The sequence below is a fragment of the Macrobrachium nipponense genome, chromosome 44, assembly GCF_015104395.2.
Source record: "Macrobrachium nipponense isolate FS-2020 chromosome 44, ASM1510439v2, whole genome shotgun sequence".
NCBI classification, from domain to species: domain Eukaryota; kingdom Metazoa; phylum Arthropoda; class Malacostraca; order Decapoda; family Palaemonidae; genus Macrobrachium; species Macrobrachium nipponense.
Genome location: NC_087221.1, coordinates 41490038 through 41509686, shown reverse-complemented (window position 1 = coordinate 41509686; position 19649 = coordinate 41490038). Strand labels below are relative to the sequence as shown.

Below are 19649 nucleotides of genomic sequence, written 5' to 3'. Positions count from 1 at the left end.
AAATAGACAATTTGTACGGTCTCTCGGCATAACCCTTTAAAAGGCAAAGATCACGTGACTTGCTCGGATGCTTGGACAACTTGCCTCATTACCGAACGCTGTCAGTAGGCAGCTGTCAGAGCGCCCGATTCAGTTACGGTTTACTTTGTGGACTTAATAGGTTGTTCCAGAACAATCAGTTGAGTTGGTGGGACGACACCAACAAGCTACAAGAAGGCTTCAAACTTCAACAGAAGAACCCCGACCTAGTGTTGTATTCAGACGCATCGGACGTGGGGTGGGGGGCAACACTGGGGAAGGGCAAGATCTCGGGTCTATGAGAAGACCATCAGAAGAAATGGCATATAAACATGAAGGAACTGGTGTCCATTCATCTAGCGCTAGTACGCTTCCAGGAGGATGTCCAGAACAAGTTAGTACAGGTCAACGCAGACTACACCACAGCGTTGGCCTACATCAGGAAACAGGGAGGCACTCGTTCGGATTCCCTTTACGAGGCAGCAAAAGATCTGTTGTGGGCAAAAGCGAACAATATAACTCTGATAACCCGCTTCATAGAGGGTGAGAACAATGTCAGGGCGGATCTTCTTAGCAGAGGAAGACAGGTTCTCACGACAGAATGGACCCTACATCAAGAGGTGTGCAGCAGGCTTTGGAATCTGTGGGGAGAACCGTCTATAGACCTCTTTGCGACGCAGAGAATGAAGAGGTTACCTGTTTGCTGCTCTCCAGTCCCAGACCAGGAAGCAGTGGCAGCGGACGCCTTCCTCATGGATTGGGAAGGACTAGACACATATGCCTCCCCCCCATTCAAGATCCTAGACTGAGTCATGAAGAAGTTCAGGGAGTCGAACAACGCCCGCATGACCCTGATAGCTCTATTTTGGCCCATGAGACCCTGGATCACAGAAGTGATGTAGTGGCTAGTAGAAACCCCCAGATCGTTACCTTGTCGGAACGATCTACTCAGACAGCCTCGCTCTCAATCTAACTGCCTTTCGACTATCAAAAACTGGCAGAGCAAAGGGCTTTTCGAGGGAAGCTGCAAGAGCAATCGCGAGAGCGAGAAGAACGTCCACAATCAAGGTGTACCAGTCAAAGTGGGACGTGTTCAGGGAATGGTGCAGAATTAACAACATTTCCTCTTTCAGTTCCTCTCTAACTCAACTGGCAGATTTTCTGGTACACTTAAGAACCCAAGAGAAACTAGCAGTATCAACCATCAAGGGATAACGCAGCATGCTAGCCTCCGTCTTCCATCACAGAGATATTGACATGTCGGGAGACAAGGATCTCTCGGACCTCATAAGGTCTTTTGAGACAGTTAAGAGTAAGGACAACCCAACCCCCTCTTGGAATTTGGATGTTGTTCTGACATTTCTAACCTCGAGCAGGTTCGAACCCCTCGACAAGGCTTCATGGAAGGATCTCATCAAAAAGACCCTATTCCTGGTTGCGTTGGCAACGGTCAAGAGGATAGGAGAGTTGCAAGCCTTAAGCAAGAATGTAGGCTTCAATGGGGAGAATGCAGTCTGCTCGCTGCAACTAGGTTTTCTCACCAAGAATGAGAATCCTTCTCACCCATGGCCTAGATCCTTTACCATACCAGGGTTATCTCATTTAGTAGGACAGGAAAAGGAGAGAGGCCTGTTTCCAGTGAGAGCCCTAAAGTATTATCTACAGAGAACCAAAAACTTAAGAGGACAGACAGACAACCTCTGGTGCTCGGTAAAGAAGCCTTCACTACCTTTGTCGAAGAACGCACTGGCGTTCTTTATCAAAGACTTAATAAGGGAAGCTCATCGCAGTTAATAAGGGAAGCTCACCAGAACTGCGATGAGAAAAGCTTCCCAATCCTCAAAGTAAAGGCGCACGAAGTAAGAGCTGTGGCGACTTCGATGGCGTATAGACACAACAAGTCGAGGGAAGCGATTTTGGAAGCGACTTTCTAGCGAAGCAAGTCTATCTTCACAGATTGTTACCTCAAAGAGGTACAGACCCAATATGAAGATTGTTGCTCCCTGGATCTGTACGTTGCCTTCGGCGCCCTAGTTGGAGAAGGTACTACTGCCTCTAAACCATAACCTTATTTATACCCTTGCTTTTTTTCTTGAACTTGGTATCACAGGTTGTCTGTGAAGGTTGTTGCAACCTTCCACAGTCTGGGATGCAAGTCTAGCTTAGGTTTTTATGGTGTGTGTTTTTAGTGTTAGTTGGTCAAGTGGTCAGCTCATTGTCCATGGCTTTGCCAGGATAGCAAGAGTGGTGGTCTAGTCATGTTAAGGTCGAGGACCGTGTGACAGCCCCACAGAGACTTTCTACAGCCCCCTGGGTGGATCGCTGGGTCTCTCAAGGAATGCAGGGTAATGAGGCAGGAAAACTTTGACGCCAGCTTCCTTATCAGGTAAGAACCAGATTATTAGTTCAGCTAATTTGTAGCGATTAATAATTTTACGAATTCCCAACTGTGTTGCGGTTCTCTAACCCACCAACAAAGGTGTCAATCAGCTATATATATGTAACTACCAGGGAAGTTAGATATTTAAAAATGTCATTTTCGTTTTAAAATAAGTTTTTAAATATACTTACCTGGTAGTTACATATATATAGCTTTATCCCGCTGATTCGTCGCGCGCACGGCAGAAATTCAAAATTCGTGGCTATCGCCGATAGACGGTCAGGTGATCATACCTGTGCTCCCTCTATCCAGGTACTTGGAACCATTCCCATTTGCCCTCAGAAATTCCATGCCCCTGTTCTCAGAGGGGAGGAGGGAGGGACCTTTTATATATGTAACTACCAGGTAAGTATATTTAAAAACTTATTTTAAAATGAAAATAACATATTTTGGATACAGATTACGACCTTGGACTGTTATTAACGTTTTTTCTCCCGTTGTACTTTGGATAGCTACTTTGTACTCGCTATGGGTAAGTTAGAAAATAAATGTCGTCGCCGTCTGCAAACGCCTCTGCTTCTGCTTCATCTACAATTCGACAATCGAGACTTTTACGACGATCGAGCCTCCTACTGCTGGATATATTGGTGCTCATTGGCTCTGCACGCCCTTCAAGCGTAGGATGAGTACCCTTACACATGATCGACGTTCTTTTTGTTATTTTGTGTAGGAAGGTTCAGTGCAATACCAGTCAGAGATGTTTGTCTTAGTCAGGAGACAAATAAACATTAGTTAGTTATTCTAGAAATTAGTGGACAGGTCATCATCTAGTATGTTAAGCATATTTTCTAGCCTGACGAATAATTTAACCAAAATAGAGATATGTAGTGGTATTAGTAGTATAGTTGATTCTAATCGTTCTTTTTCAGCCCCCCTGCCTGTTCCAAAACCAGCCCTAACGGGTGCTGGGGGTAATGGAGAACCCCAAGCCTCCGAGTGGGTAGGTTCTGCCGGCCCCTTGGCGCAGAGCAGGCAGTGTTGGCAGCAGATTCCCCTTCCCTCGATGTGTAAGTTCTCAGGATGATAAAAAATTAGGTCAGATACAGATGAGTAGGGATAATAGGCTACATAGTGTTTAGGAAGAGAAGTGCAGGCTTCTTCGGGTCGGTTTTCTATTATAGAGGGACAGTGTCCTTAGAGCCTCTTTGGGCTTTTCCTGCTTCGAGATCCTTGCATCAGAAGCTTTTAGGCCATGGTTGGTCTTTCAGATCTGGTTTCGGGTTTGTCGGGTTTTGAAGGGTTGAGTACTTCTCCTTCGTCTTTAAGGTTACTTTCCTCTACTTATACGATACGATAATCGTTAGTATCTACTAATTCTCTGTTCAATGCATATTGACTTAAGATAATTCAGTATGTAGAGAAATCTAATAAAATTAAATATGGCTAGCCTAGTGTTCACGATGATATATCGTATGCATATACAGTAGCCTAGCCTAGCCTAAAGTATTTGCTGTACTACATATCGGTAGAGTGATTTTTATAGTGGCTAACGCTGTAGGCTCAAGGCATTCTGACTTCGGATAATTCAGTACAGGTGTAATTGAAAACGAACGACAATCCGATCTTAGGATAATTCAATATGAATGTAATCGAACAGAATGAAGATCAGATTCTGTCCGACTAAAGCATTATAATTGTATTATATGTATCATCATATTAGCGTAGTATAAACTAACTTGACAGTCATTCACGCTGGAATCAGCTGATGACTAATATGGGTTTGCGTCGACTTATCCATCTCATTCTGTCCTGATTGGCTAGCGTGATTAACGTAACAACTCTTCCTCACTTATGCCAGGTTTGTACAAATGTCTTGAAGGAGACTTGTTTTCTACTATGTTGACATTTAACATAGTCAATAAGGTATCTTGTGGCATATAATCAGGTGTCAGATATAGGGAATTTGTATGTATGACGTCTTCATACGATTAACAGACTAATTGCCGTCAGTAATTACATTGTGCTCATGTCAATTACAGTTACAAATAATTACCAGTTGTATTATCAAATTACAGTGACAACTGAAATTAATATTAGGCCTAATAAAGTTAATTTAATTACCTTAAAATATTAATTTATTACTTTTCAATCAATTTATTACTTTTCAATCAAATTACAATTACAGAAGCTTGTCGTTAAACAGCACTGTTGTAAGAAGGCGTGGCTTAGACAGACAATGATGCCGGCTAGTGTTTCCTTGGCTCCAGATTCAACCATATCACTTGGTCTTGGCTAATGTTTTTATTCCTAGTTAGCATATTAATGAATATCTGGATACTTAACTTATGGAACGAAGTCATACTGTTTGTCTTACGATGTAATTAAAGGCCAAAATTTGACTAATATGTCTCATTGGAAGCTAGTTTTTCCCTCGGGTTAGATGGCGTAAAATTAAGCGATTCCGTTCGTTTTCACTTGTTTTCATAGGTATTACGAACCTTACACTTTATACACTTTATTAATCCTTTGTCGGTGTGAAAACAACAGTAATGAGCTCTTTCATGCTATTACTTTTCTTTTACTATGGCTGCGTTTGAATTCATACAAAAGCTTGGGACTTCTGTCCAGGTTGCTGATGCACATAATTTTGCCTTATCAGCTTCAGCTACATTTATAACATGAATACAGTAATTAAGGTCGCACGCGGATGAATACAATAAAGTGATGTTGCTATAGGATTCAATAGCAACAAGTTCTCGTTCGGTTGTTCATAGCTGTACGCAGTTATACGAGTATATTATCATTAAGATAATACCTTTTTAACTTAAAAGAGGGTGCAATTTACGGAGGTGGAGATGGTAGACGATGTAATTCTCTCTCTCTCTCTCTCTCTCTCTCTCTCTCTCTCTCTCTCGCTCTCTACTCTCTCAATCTCTCTCCTCTCCACTCTCCGATTTCTATTCTCGTATCATCATCCTCGAGCTCTTGGTACTTACTCATCCTCTTCTCTCCTCTGTCTCTCTCTCTCTCTCTCTTTCCTGATTTTATATTCTCTCTTCATCCTTTTTTCCACCCTCTCCTAACACTTGACTCATTGTGCAACAGAAGTTTTTCTTCCTGTTACACCTTTTCAAACACTTTCCTGTCAATTTCCCTTCAGCGCTGACTGACCTCATAGGTCCCAATACTCGGCCTTTGGCCTAAATTCTATTTTTAAACCCAACAATCTCGCTGTCTGAGGCACGATGCTGCCTACGCCAGCTGCGCGAGAGATATAGGAAGACTTATTTGCATGAAGTGCAGATTTTTGTACATGCAACTTCCCCGGCAGATATATACTAAGCTATAGTCTCCGACGTCCCGACAGAATTTCAAATTTCGCGGCACACTATACAGGTAGGTCATGTGATCTACCCTCCCGCCGCTGGGTGGCGGGACTAGGAACCCTTCCCGTTTCCTAATAAGATTTTCTCTGTCGCCAGTTCCGACAACATCTGTTGTTGGTTCCTCCTGATTGAATTTTGTTTTTCACTTGCCGTGGATCTTTTGACTGTCTTTTGGTGACGTAATGGATCGTTGGCTTGGCATACGCTTTTGTTTACTTTTTATGATTCTCTAATGCGTCAGACGCTAGTACTATGTTTAGAATATGCGCGATGAATGTGTGACGTAAGACTACCGAAGGATTCGGTAGATCCTCGCACTGTGGAAGAGTAATTTAATTTTTGTTTTTTCTAAGGAACTACCACTCTGTTGTAAGACAGTCATAATTACGTACTGAATGACAGACATTAACACGAAACATTTGACATGAAGATATCATGAGAATCCTTAAGAGAACCTTCATTGTTGAAGTTTGTTTTGTAGTTCTATAGATCACTTATTAATGAATTGTTTATTAATAATCATTGTACTGAATGTGAGATTTTGAATGGGGAAGAAGTCTCTGTCTTCTTCCTGGAGGAAGTTAGAGAAGAACAGAGTTAGGAAGCTTCGTCTAGAAACTCCAGTAGTTCTCGTACTAACGAGCTAGTTGAGGAGGCTTTAGAACCTAACCCTAATGTAGTTGTTGCAACCTCTCCTCCATTTTCAGCCCCTTCTCCCTTCTTCGAACCTGCGGATTCGTCTTCGAGATGAAGCGCCTCAGCGGAGTGGCTGGTTGATCCCGTTGCTAAATAACCACTGGTTCCATGCAGTGTAAAAGTACTATACAAACAAACGAATTGAGTTTGATTTATATATTTCTGGCATGAAAGCCGAGATTCGCAGGATTGAATTGCAGTTGCTTGCAATGGAAGGTAAGAGTGCTTGCTGTGGGAAGTTTTTGTGCAGTGTTCCTAGGCCTAGACCTCTTCCAAACTCCCAGAACCAGGGGAGGAGGAATGTCGACAGCTGTAAGGAGGATGTAGAGCATCCCCAACGGTCAGGCGTCCCTTCGGCAGGCTCTGTTGTCTCAACCCAGACTGCCATAGATCGCCACAGAAAAGGCATCCTGAGGAAGTGCTGCTTCCGATTCAGCTTCTCCAGGCCGCGAGACGCTTCTCTCCTCACAGGCGCGCCTCTCCTAGCAGGTGCGCGGAGCCAGCCGGGCGCTCGTCTCCCATCAGGCGCTTTTCTCCTTGCAGGAAGTTTGCCTTTGCCCAAAGGAGATCAGAAGTCTACTAAGTGGGTCCTTGTGGACCTCCAGGAGCAACTTTCTACGCTGATGGGCGCTCCGGTTAAGGACCCTCCTCGCAAGAAGGACATCGCGCTTCCGATCAAGAGCTCTGAGTTCCCCCCTCGCAAGAGACGTGCCTCTCAGGACAGGAGCTTTTCACCGAGAAGTTCCAGGCGCCTCTCCCCTGTTAGGCGCTCTTCTCCAGTTTGCCGCTCCTCTTGGCAGGCGCTCCTCTCCTAGCAGGCGCTTTTGCGCCTACCAGGCGTTCTTCTCACAGCAGGTGCCTCTCACCTGGCAGGCGCTCTACTCCTGGTAGATGCTCCTCTCCTCACAAGCGCTCCTCCCATGATAGACGCGCCTCTCCTCACAGACGCTCCTCTCTTAGCAGACGCTTTTTTTCCTGGCAGGCTCTCTTCTTCAGGCAGGCGCCTTACTCCTGGTAGGCGCCCTTCTTCGGACAGAAAAGCCTCTACTTCGAGGAGGACTGCGCGGCCGGGTGGGGATCTTCGGATCCTACCTGGCGTAAGCCCAGTCATTGAGGAGGGATCCTGCCCCATCCTCGATTTCTACGGGAATCGAGAGAACCACCAACCGATGATTATCTGACGAATTTGGTGGGGGTTTCGCCGAGTGCTTAAGATTCTGCGGAATTTCTAGCACTCGCAGTGTTCAAGTTTTTTACAATCTCTAAACACTTAAGCAAAACCATGGTCCAAAGTGAGCTAGACGAGAATCCCCGATAATTATTACGATATTCGGGAACCTCGCCAAATGCTCGAATTTTTGGAATAGGTTCTGTCATGTAAGTGGGTAAGACCCCATTGACAAGATCCAAAAAGGTTCTGTCATGTAAGTGGGTAAGCCCCCATTGACAAGATCCAAAAAGGCTTTGTCATGTAAGTGGGCTAGCCCCCATTGACAAAGATCCTAATAAGGTTCTATCGTGTAAGCGGGTAAGCCCCCATTGACAAGATCCAGAAGAGCTCTCAGTCATAGGTTGCTACCTCGCTGAGGCTCTTTAGGCAAAGCAGACTCATAGACAGTGTCCATGAAGTATTCTGCCCAATAAGATAAGAAGCTTGAACTTTCGTCTTCGGTACTCTGTTCACAATTGAAGCTTTCCTTCGGGAAAGACTTTCCTTCATTCTCTTGAATAGAACGAAGACGGTCGATCTCCAATCCTCACTCTCATTCCTCGTAGGGAAAAGAATGTAGGATGGAGGTAGTTGTACAGAAACCTACAAAAATACTACGTATTTTGCCTTGGCGACATGATTCTGTTAAGCAGTTGAACTGTCCGGGGTGTAGACGCATACCTAATTGAACTGCTAAATGAAGACGGTCGATCTCCAATCCTTACTCTCATTCCTCGTAGGGAAAAGGATGGAGGTAGTTGTACAGAAACCTACTAAAATACTACGTATTTTGCCTTTGCGACATGATTCGCGACTGTCCGGGGTGTAGACGCATACCTAATTGAGCTGCTAATCGGGGCTCCCTGCAACCTCCCGCGAGTTACCAGTTTCGATTTTAGATACTTATGGTATTGTCACGACAACACCAACTCAGCTTTTGTATTTTCCGAAATCCGTTTCGCTTAAATATAATTACTCGAGCGTATTTTTATGCTCGATGGTTCTAGCCGAACGCATTCCTTTGTGGAATGGATTACGTGGCAACTCAGGATGACGAGTAGGCGAGAGCTAATGGGGTATGAGTCTGCTGTCACTGTGATAACAGCTCAGTACCAGCTGGCTCTCCGAGATGCACGGTTGGTTGCGTCTCTCTCCCCTGCAATGATTGACTGCCGAACCTTATCTCTGTCCAACAATCACGGACTTAGGTCTCTGATTAACGGGGATTCTCGCATACATGAATGACCATCTACTGCTGTGATGCTCAGTTTCTTCGCCTTCGACATTGTGAGAAATTTTCAACAGAGATATCTCTTGGACTCTCTTTTTTCTGTTTACCGCACTGTAGCAGAAGTCTGCACTAGTCTACCGCTGGATCGCACTGTGATAATGCGGAATGTTTTTTCTTCAGACATTGGAGTTTGTCTTCAAAATATCTCGTATTCGTAGGTTTGCAATTGTTCATTGTTCACCCCGAATTAACAGATGTATTGGAAGACATCGCCTATTCCCAAGCCTGACAGCTCTGCTTCCAAATGTTCAACCCATGAGAAGCAGTTCTGCAGGCAGTACTTCCCGGGGTTTTTCATTACTGAAAAACACCCCGCTTTCATAGCAATTACGACTTCTCACCGGACAGCAATGAATAGAGGTTAGCGTTTTCAGTCATTGGTAAGCACGGGTTCAGAATCTTGAGAATTTTTCTCTCGATTCGGGTGTGAAGAAGTACATTGCATTGTCTGTCCTCCTTCGTCTTCTACGGAACATAGTGTTGTTTCTCCTTAGCTGAGATTCAACTACTATGAGAATGTCTTGCCATCAGGAACCTCGGTCTCTAGAAGGCAATTGACTTTCACCTGTTGGGGCACATGCCTTAAGAGAATCATCACCTCGCCGTCCGGCATCGGTGACAAATAAATATACGTTTTTGATGGTCTTGGCATAACCCTTCAAAGGCGAAGGTCACGTGACTTGCTCGGATTCTTGGACAACTTACCTCGATACCGAACGCAGTCAGTCGGCAGCTGTCAGAGCGGCCGGTCAGTTACAAACTACGGTGTAGACTTAGTTCGAGTGTACCAAGAACTTCGCTGCGGACTCCTTCCCAAGTCTGGAAGGGGTAAAAGGAGCTGAGTTGGTGGTTTTCCCCACTCAGAATGAACAAGGGCTTGTCTCTTCTAAAAGCCGGAACCGTGCCTAGTGTCGTTCTCAGAAGCCTCAGAGTTGGGATGGGGAGCAACACTAGGGGCGAAAGAAGTGTCAGGCACCTGGAAGGGGGACCAGGTGAACTGGCACATCAACAAGGAGGAGTTGAATACATTCTTCCTGGCCCTGAGGAATTTCGAACCAGAAGTCAGAGGCTCGGTGGTCCAGGTCAACTCAGACAACACCACGGCTCTGGCATATATAAGGAAACAGGGAGGGACTCATTACGTCTCCCTGTACGAAACAGCAAGAGACCGGTTGCTGTGGGCAGAGGAGAGAGAAATTATACTTCTCACAAGATTTGTTCAGGGAGAGAAGAACGTAAGGGCAGAGATCAAGTCCTCCCTACAGAATGGACTATCCATCAAGACGTTTGCCAGATGTTGTGGAGCCTTTGGGGGCAGACCACGCACAGACCTTTTTCTGCCACGAATTAGAACAAGAGACTGGACAACTTTTGCTCCTCCATTTCGGATCCAAGAGCAATAACGGTAGACACACTCCTTCTAGACTGGACAGGGATAGACGGCTACGCGTTTCCCCCATTCAAGATTTTTGGGGAAGTATTGTGAAAGTTCGTCCCCTCAACAGGAACGAAACTAACTGGTCGCTCCCTTTTGGTCCGCTCAGGAATGGTTCACAGAGGTACTGGTATGGTTGGTGGACTTCCCCAGATCTCTTTCACTCAGGAGAAATCTGCTCAGACAACCCCACTGTGACAGGTTTCACTAAAACCTCCCCGCTCTCTGCCTGACTATCGGGAGATTTGTCAGAGCGAGAGGCTTTTTGCGCAAGGCTGCTAGCGAGATCGCCAGAGCCCGCAGGTCATCAACCTTGCGAGTCTACCAGTCGAAGTGGGAAGTGTTTTGGAGATAGTGCAGGACAAAGAAACTATCCTCATCCAATACTTCTGTGACCATAATTGCTGACTTCCTTCTCTTTTTAAGAGAAGAATGCAGCTTAGCTGTCTATGATTAAAGGTATTGTAGCATGCTATCCGCGGTGTTCAGGAACAGGAACCTTAATATCGCGGAGGATACGATCTGCATAATCTTGTCAGATCTTTTGAGACGACTAAGAAGTAGCACTCTAGACCGCCTAGTTGGAACTTAGATGTGGTTCTCAAGTTCCTAGTATCGGACAAGTTCGAACCCCTCAACAGGAGTCCTTCAGGGACCTGACTAGAAAGTCTCTGTTTCTTTTAGCGCTGGCTACTGCTAGAAGAGTTAGCAAGCTTCAGGCTCTTGATGCTAGAGTAGGGTTTAAAGGAGATTCACCAATCTGCTCTTTTAAAGCTTTTGTTCTTAGCGAAGAACGAGAATCCCTCTAAACCCTGGCCTTCAAGTTTTGTGGTCAAAGGGCTCTCACCCTTAGTGGGAAGAGAGATAGAGAGATCTCTGTGCCCTGTCAGGACCCTTAAAATTCTACCTGGAAAGAAGAAAAAGAAGATTAAGGGCAACCTAAAGAGTCTCTGGTGTTCTGTCAGAGATCCCAGAAACCCATTTCTAAGAACGCTCTGGTGTTCTTTATGAGGAACATCATAACTGGCGCATGCGACGTGCGATGAACAGTTTAAACTCCTTAGAGTTAAAGCACATGAAGTAAGGGCCATTGCGACACCTCTGGCGTTTCAGAAGAATATGTCGCTGAACAATATTGTAGCCTCTACATCCTGGAGATGCAACTCAGTGTTTGCTTCTCTCTACTTGAGAGATGTGAGAGTGACTTACGATAAGTGCTTCTCTTTGGGGCCCTACATATCTGCAGTGTCAGCGCTGGGACAGGGAGCTGAGACTAATCCTTGTTAGTTTAGTTTAATGGTGTTATGTTTTTATATTTGTTTGAAAGAGGGTTAAGCGGTAACCCCTTTCAATTGTTAGCTCTAACACGGGTTAGAGTTGGTCAGGTGGTCGGGATTGGTTTTGTGTTCCTTGTATATTGATACCTAAAGCTCTGTCATGTAAGAGGGCGAGTCCCCAATAGACAGTATCCATGAAGTCTTCTGCCCATTCAGGTAGGAACCAAGGTTTTTCTTTATAACCTACAACATATGTTGTTTTCCTGTTTTATTATATATATAGTATTTAGCTGTCTCTTACCCTCCACCAAGGGTGCCAATCGCCTAAGTATATATCTGCCTGGGAAGTTGCATGTACAAAAATGATATTGTTATGATACAATAAAGTTTTGTACATACTTATCCGGCAGATATATACGATTAACCCTTAAACGCCGAAGCGGTAAAAAAAAAAAAATGTCTCCCGTGTGCCGGAGACGTTTCAGAGTGAGCGCGGAAGCGGAAAATTTATTTTTTTCAAAAATTCACAGCGCGCTTAGTTTTGAAGATTAAGAGTTTATTTTTGGCTCCTTTTTTTGTCATTGCCTGAAGTTTAGTATGCAACCATCAAAAATGAAAAAAATTATCATCATCATATATAAATAATGCGATATATGATAGCGCAAAAACGAAATTTCATATATAATTGTATTCAAATCGCGCTGTGCGCAAAACGGTTAAAGGTAACAAGTTACTTTTTTTTTCGTTGTAATGTACACTAATTTGCAATCATTTTGGTATATAACACATTGTAAAACGATAAAAGCAACACAGAAAATATTATCACAAAATAATGCATGAATTCGTAACACGCGGACGTAAACAAATATTTTTTTCAAAAATTCACCATAAATCTAAATATTGTCCTAGAGACTTCCAATTTCTTTCAAAATGAAGACAAATGATTGAATATTACTATACTGTAAGAATATTAGCTTACAAATGCAGTTTTCGACCATATCTGACGAGTTAAAGTTGACCAAATGTCAAATTTTTTTATATATATTTTTTATATGCAATTATTTCGGAAATAAGAAAAGCTACAACTTTCAAATATTTTTTGTTTTTTTCTACATGAAATTGCGCACATTTTCATATATAAAACTCTATGAAATGCCTAATATGAAACTGAGCAAATATTCCGAGAATGGGACTTAGGCATTTCGGAGATTTGTGGCGGAGAATCCGCGCGCGCGGAGGGAAGGAAAGTTTTTTTTTTTTAATTCACCATAAATTTAAATATTGTGCTAGAGACTTCGAATTTGTTTCACGATGAAGATAAATGACTGAATATTACTTGACTGTTAGAGTTTTATCTTACAATTGCGTTTTTCGGCCATTTCGGTAGAGTCAAATTTGACCGAACGTGGTTTTTTTTCTATTTATCGTGATTTATATGCAAATATTTCGAAAATGAGAAAAGCTACGACCTTCAACTATTTTTTGTTGTATTATACATGAAATTGCGCACATTTTCATATATAAAACGTTATGTAACGGCTAATTTAAAATGGTGCAAACATTACCACAATCGCATGTATGATTTTTTTCGGAAGAGTTACCGCACAGACGTAAGGAAAAAGTTTTTTCATAAATTCACCATAAATCAAAATATTGTGCTAGAGACTTCCAATTAGTTGCAAAATTAAGTTAAATGATTGAATATTACTAAAATATAAGAGTTTTAGCTTACAATTACGTTTTTCGACCATTTCGGTAGAGTCAAAGTTGACCGAAGGCTGAAATTTTGGCACTTATCGTTATTTATATGAAAATATCTCAAAACTGATAAAAGCTACAATCATAAGTATTTTTTTGTTGTATTCTACATAAAAATGCGCACATTTTCATATATAATACTCCATGTAACTGCTAATTTAAAATGGTAAAAAAATTATGTCAAAGTGACGAAATAATTTCCGAGATGTGTCACAGATATTTTTTAGTGCGGCAAGAAAGAAATTCGCGCCTGCGTAACGATTGTAAACAAAACAACACCTTGATCCGTGAACTCCCAGCATCCCCCAAGGCACGTGATTCAAGAGTTTTCGGCTGGTAGGCCTAAAAGTATTTTTCCGCGAATTTTTAAAAAAACTTTTGTATGTCGACGTAAAATACGTCCAGTCGGCACCCGAAGACAAAAAATGTCGACGTAAAATACGTCCAGTCGGCGTTTAAGGGTTAATGGCCCGCCCAGCCTCCCCTCAGGAGACAGGTGGAAGAGAAAATCTGATTAGGACACGGGAATGGTTCCTCAACAGGCGTCCTTCAGGGACCTGACTAGAAAGTCTCTGTTTCTTTTAGCGCTGGCTACTGCTAGAAGAGTTAGCAAGCTTCAGGCTCTTGATGCTAGAGTAGGGTTTAAAGGAGATTCACCAATCTGCTCTTTTAAAGCTTTTGTTCTTAGCGAAGAACGAGAATCCCTCTAAACCCTGGCCTTCAAGTTTTGTGGTCAAAGGGCTCTCACCCTTAGTGGGAAGAGAGATAGAGAGATCTCTGTGCCCTGTCAGGACCCTTAAAATTCTACCTGGAAAGAAGAAAAAGAAGATTAAGGGCAACCTAAAGAGTCTCTGGTGTTCTGTCAGAGATCCCAGAAACCCATTTCTAAGAACGCTCTGGTGTTCTTTATGAGGAACGTCATAACTGGCGCATGCGACGTGCGATGAACAGTTTAAACTCCTTAGAGTTAAAGCACATGAAGTAAGGGCCATTGCGACACCTCTGGCGTTTCAGAAGAATATGTCGCTGAACAATATTGTAGCCTCTACATCCTGGAGATGCAACTCAGTGTTTGCTTCTCTCTACTTGAGAGACGTGAGAGTGACTTACGATAAGTGCTTCTCTTTGGGGCCCTACATATCTGCAGTTTCAGTGCTGGGACAGGGAGCTGAGACTAATCCTTGTTAGTTTAGTTTAATGGTGTTATGTTTTTATATTTGTTTGAAAGAGGGTTAAGCGGTAACCCCTTTCAATTGTTAGCTCTAACACGGGTTAGAGTTGGTCAGGTGGTCGGGATTGGTTTTGTGTTCCTTGTTGTATATTGATACCTAAAGCTCTGTCATGTAAGAGGGCGAGTCCCCAATAGACAGTATCCATGAAGTCTTCTGCCCATTCAGGTAGGAACCAAGGTTTTTCTTTATAACCTACAACATATGTTGTTTTCCTGTTTTATTATATATATATATAGTATTTGGCTGTCTCTTACCCTCCACCAAGGGTGCCAATCGCCTAAGTATATATCTGCCTGGGAAGTTGCATGTACAAAAATGATATTGTTATGATACAATAAAGTTTTGTACATACTTATCCGGCAGATATATACGATTAATGGCCCGCCCAGCCTCCCCTCAGGAGACAGGTGGAAGAGAAAATCTGATTAGGACACGGGAATGATTCCTAGTCCCGCCACCCAGCGGCGGGAGGTTAGATCACCTGACCTACCTGTAGCGTGTGTCGCGAAATTTGAAATTCTGTCGGGATGTCGGAGACTATAGCTAAGTATATATCTGCCGGGTAAGTATGTACAAAACTTTATTGTATCATAACAATATCATTTTCACGGGTAGCGCTTTGATTGCTCAGTGTAGGTATACAGTGCCACTGCCTAACAGGAATATTTTGAACGACTTAGCTAATCACCTCATTATGTTTTCTGCCATACTCGACTAAACATCGAGTGCATACAGCAGCTTGTTCTTATGTTCCGTTTATAGCACCAGATTTCGATAGTGTTACACAACCACCGGTATGCATATTTCATAGTCTTTGAGGAGGGCAAGTCTCTTCTTTTGTTTATTTGTTATTATTTTAATTCAGATTATCATCAAACCAGCTGCCTGCTGTTGCCAGAAATAGTTGTCTCTTCTTAAAAAATAATTCTCGGATGTTATACCATTCTTTTAGGCCAAAACTTTTGCATTCATGATTTCCTTACCGGGCTTAGGCTACTGCAAGTCACTTGTGAAAAAATGACAAACAAGTAATTATTGATTGTGACACCATTTCTCTTGGCCTAAAACTTTTGCATTCATGATTTGTTTATGTACTGGACATAGGCTATACCCAGACACTAGTAAATGATTGCCCAAGAGTGTAATGCCATTCTATTGGCCAAAACCTCTTTGTCCTAAAGTGAGTTGCAAAGATGGAGATACTGCCTTGTTGTCCGACAATGAAGAGGAAGTCGATCAGGACTTGGCTCCTGCATCCGTGTATTTGAGCTTTCTCAAGTATTTTTTGTCCCAGCACCCATAAGAATAGTACCAATTCTCCTGGTGGGTGCCAGGTGTTGGCACCTAGGTGCTCTAACCTGTTGTGTCGGGTGTTTTTTTCGAGTGCCAGTCTCCGTTCAGGCGCTCTGCACCATCTGAGGCACCACATCCCCTTGCACCAGCTTGCTTGGCACTTTCCACACTTCAACTGGCAGGAGTTGTTGCTAGTTTGGTGGCAGTTGTTGGATGCCTGGCACCACCATCTATTCATCCATCTTCGTTGACACAAAGGAATATTGGCAAGTCCTTATTTGCTGCCACATGGAGGATTGGTTGGGCTTCCTTAAGAGGAAGACGTCAATTGCCAAGAGTGGGATCACTCTTTGTCATCCATCTCATCTGATGATGAAGATCCAGACCGTGACAAATATCCTGCCTCTTCATATTGCAGCCTTCGGAGATTTCTTTTAGCAAACTTCCCAGACTTTTTTGTACCAGCGCTTCCCAGTTTGCTTGCTTCCACTTTTGTGGGCCTATAAGGCTGTTAGAGATAGTTTGTATGAGTTAGCCTAGCTTTTTGCCTTGGGGATTCCCTAAAAGTAAGAGCTTTGGTGTTCTTTTGATACTGAAGGGATGACATTCACTCAGAAGTCGGACCTCTTGTCTTCATACCTAAATAAGTTGCATTTGTTCCCTCAAGACACTGAAGGAGGTTCTGTCTGCCCTACAGAAGAAATTGATGCAAGATTTGCTAGCTCAGTTGACTCGGCATCGTTAGATAATTTCTGCTGCTCCTGCCAATGTTTTTTTGCCTCTGCAACAGTCCTTTTGAGGAGGAAAGACATCCTCAAGGGAGACCCTGCACCGACCTTCGGCCCTTTTTGTCTTCCACCAAGACTTCCTCCAAGTGAGTCTCCATTCCTTTGAGCTCGTGTCAGTGCCAGACTGCACCTATTTTGGGAGAAATGGAATTGGGGGAGGAGGACCTTGGCATGGTTCAAGTTCTTCAGAGAGGCTACTCCATTTCTTTCAAGGAAAGAACCACCTGTCCAAGTCTCCCATCACCTTGATGCTTTACTCTGCAGGATCAGAGAGGTTTTTTGGCTCTAGCAGAAGTAGTAGTATAGCTCTAATCAGGAAAGTTCAAGGTCCCATCCAAGGCCTGGATCCATGCTTTCTCCTTTAGATCGTTACAGTCTTCCTTGACTTCAAGGGGCACCCGATATTTCTCATTTTCATATGTGGAACAAACCTTCCATCTCAGCAATAGGATAATCTTCCAGTGCCAGCTGGAAACTGGTTAAAAACAATCAAAGATTGTAAAGCAAGGAATCTGTGGCATCCCGGTTTCTAACTCACCCAGCACTCGGCTCCTCAGGCACCACCTCATGTTCTGAGTATTCACCAGCTTCCAAATGCTTAGCCCCAGGGGCGTCAGCAATAGTCTGGCTCTTGCTACAAGCCCCCAGTAGCACTCCCCAGCTTGGAACTGGTTTAGAGCTCTCTTGTCAGTTAGAGTTTTTCAGGAATATTTTGAGCTGAACAGGAATCGGAGGACCATCTGTAACCCAGGGACTTATGGCAAGAACCCATCTCTACCTCTAACTTGTTGTTTTCCATTTTATATGGACTTCATTTTTGAGACTCGCACACAATCAATGTTGTGAAGTGCTTTTTGGCTACTTTGAAGCATTTTTGCTTTTTAATATATTATTTATGAAAGAGTAGAAATTTTGTCAATACCTTAAGACCAATTTTAGTGACTGGCATGGATTTGTGGAAGGAAGCACGGGATGTTCACCTACAATGTTCAAGTTTCTAATGACTATGAATTATTGTGTATCAGAATCATGGATGAAAACTCAATGACTATGAATTATTGTGCATCAGCAACATGGATGAAGCCCCTTTAAACTTTGATATGCCATTAAACTTGACTGTAAATAAAATGGAGATAGAACTATTTTAATCAAAACTACTAAGCATGCAAGAATACATTATACTGATATTTTAATGTGTATGACAGATGGGACAAAACTTTCTGTTTTAGTGAATATGACATGGGATGAAACTTTCCAACATGGTTATTTTGTAAAGGAAATTGATGCCAAAACGTAAATTCCCGAATGGTATCATCATTTCATGAAAACTCAAATATAATGCAAATGGCACATGATTGCTGTGAGTGTATTTTGTAATAAGATGGTAATATGAGAAAGCTCCAAAATTAGGTCATCAAAAGTCGCTTGATATGTGAGAATGTATGGTAAGTACCACCTCAACTGAACAGATAGGTTGGGTGTCTGGCTTTCTGATGAAGCAACAAAATCTGTCAAGTAACAAAGTTCCTGTATTATAAGATGCACATCAATATTTCTAGATATATTACAGCTAGCAGAAATTCCACATATAAACCTAAACTAATAAGTACTCACACTTAACATTCAATTGAAAAGATTCACCTAATAATGACACATCTTAAATGGGTGCCTAGCAAAAGATAATCATAAGAAATTAGCTGATAGTACCTACAGAAGTCCATTAAGTTGAGGCATTACTGTTATTAACTTCAGGTAAATGTGAGTACGAGTTCATTGCCTTCAGTCCTGAGTGAAAAGTAAAGTTTTTCTAAAGATGGGAGCAATTATTTGTTTCACATCAATTATAATGAGCAGCTAATTATAATTACTATCTTATTTGTTTGTGGAGCAATACTAGGTGTTATAATGGTTTTGCTGAAAATTTCATTAATTTTTTTTTTCTTTTCTTTTTCTTTTTTGGCTACTTGTGCATCAAATGCTTTTCTAACCAACTCATTCCCTCTCATCACATGCCCAAAAATCAGTCTGAAATTTTAGTCGTAATGGCTATTGCTATTTGATATGTAATTCTACCATTATAAATTTCAACTAGATTGTTACTGAAGCTATTGTGCATATGTATCAGAGTGATCTTTTTCCTTTTAGATGAAAAATTTACACAAAATTAAACAAGCTACAGAGGATGAAGACAGTGATGACAGTGAACTGGAGGATGATGAAGATGAAGACGACCATGCAAAGCCTATCATATCGTCTTTTGTAACCAAGCATGAGGGCTGTGTGAACAGAATAAGAGTAAGTTATGTCTGGCAGTTAATTTAGCCTTTGTTATTGCAGTATTGAATTTTCACTAATGAACAACCTGACAAAATTGGAATACCCCAGAAAGAGAGTTTTTGTTATACAGTGGTGTGTCTCTCTCTCGTCCTCTCGTCTCTCTCTCTCTCTCCTCTCTCTCTCTCTCCCCCACCCCCCCCCCCCCCCCCCTGTATTTTTGGGGGATGCGTACCAGACCCCCCTGCAAATGTTTAGAATCCACAAATAATAGGAACCCTTGTGAAAACGCTGAAAAAGGCCTACATATTTTGGTAGGTAAAACTCAAGAAAAAACCAGTAAACATTTTTATGCTTGGTTAATAGTTTTATCACAAAAAGTGCATTTTATGATGAAATTGATTAAAAAAAAAACAGGAATTTTTGGATATTTCTCAGAAAACTACTGTGAATAGGTGAATTTCCCGCAAATAATGGGTATATGTGGTCCAGAGAGAAATCCGCGAATTGGGAGAACGCGAAGACGGGGAGCCCATTGTCAATGATTACATGCCCCAATCCAGTTTGTGCCAGTTTTCACAGTAACAGGTACCTTTTAGCCCCCCTGATTG

The 19649-nt window shown here is 42.5% G+C and overlaps 1 protein-coding gene across 1 annotated transcript in view; it reads left to right on the top strand.

The window, feature by feature from the left end:
- LOC135204227 (glutamate-rich WD repeat-containing protein 1-like) overlaps positions 1-19649 on the top strand; it is a 32576-nt gene that overhangs the window by 4286 nt on the left and 8641 nt on the right. The window contains exon 2 of the mRNA XM_064234333.1: positions 18910-19059. Within this exon, the coding sequence (XP_064090403.1) occupies positions 18910-19059 (150 nt within the window). The remainder of the gene's footprint in view (positions 1-18909; positions 19060-19649) is intronic.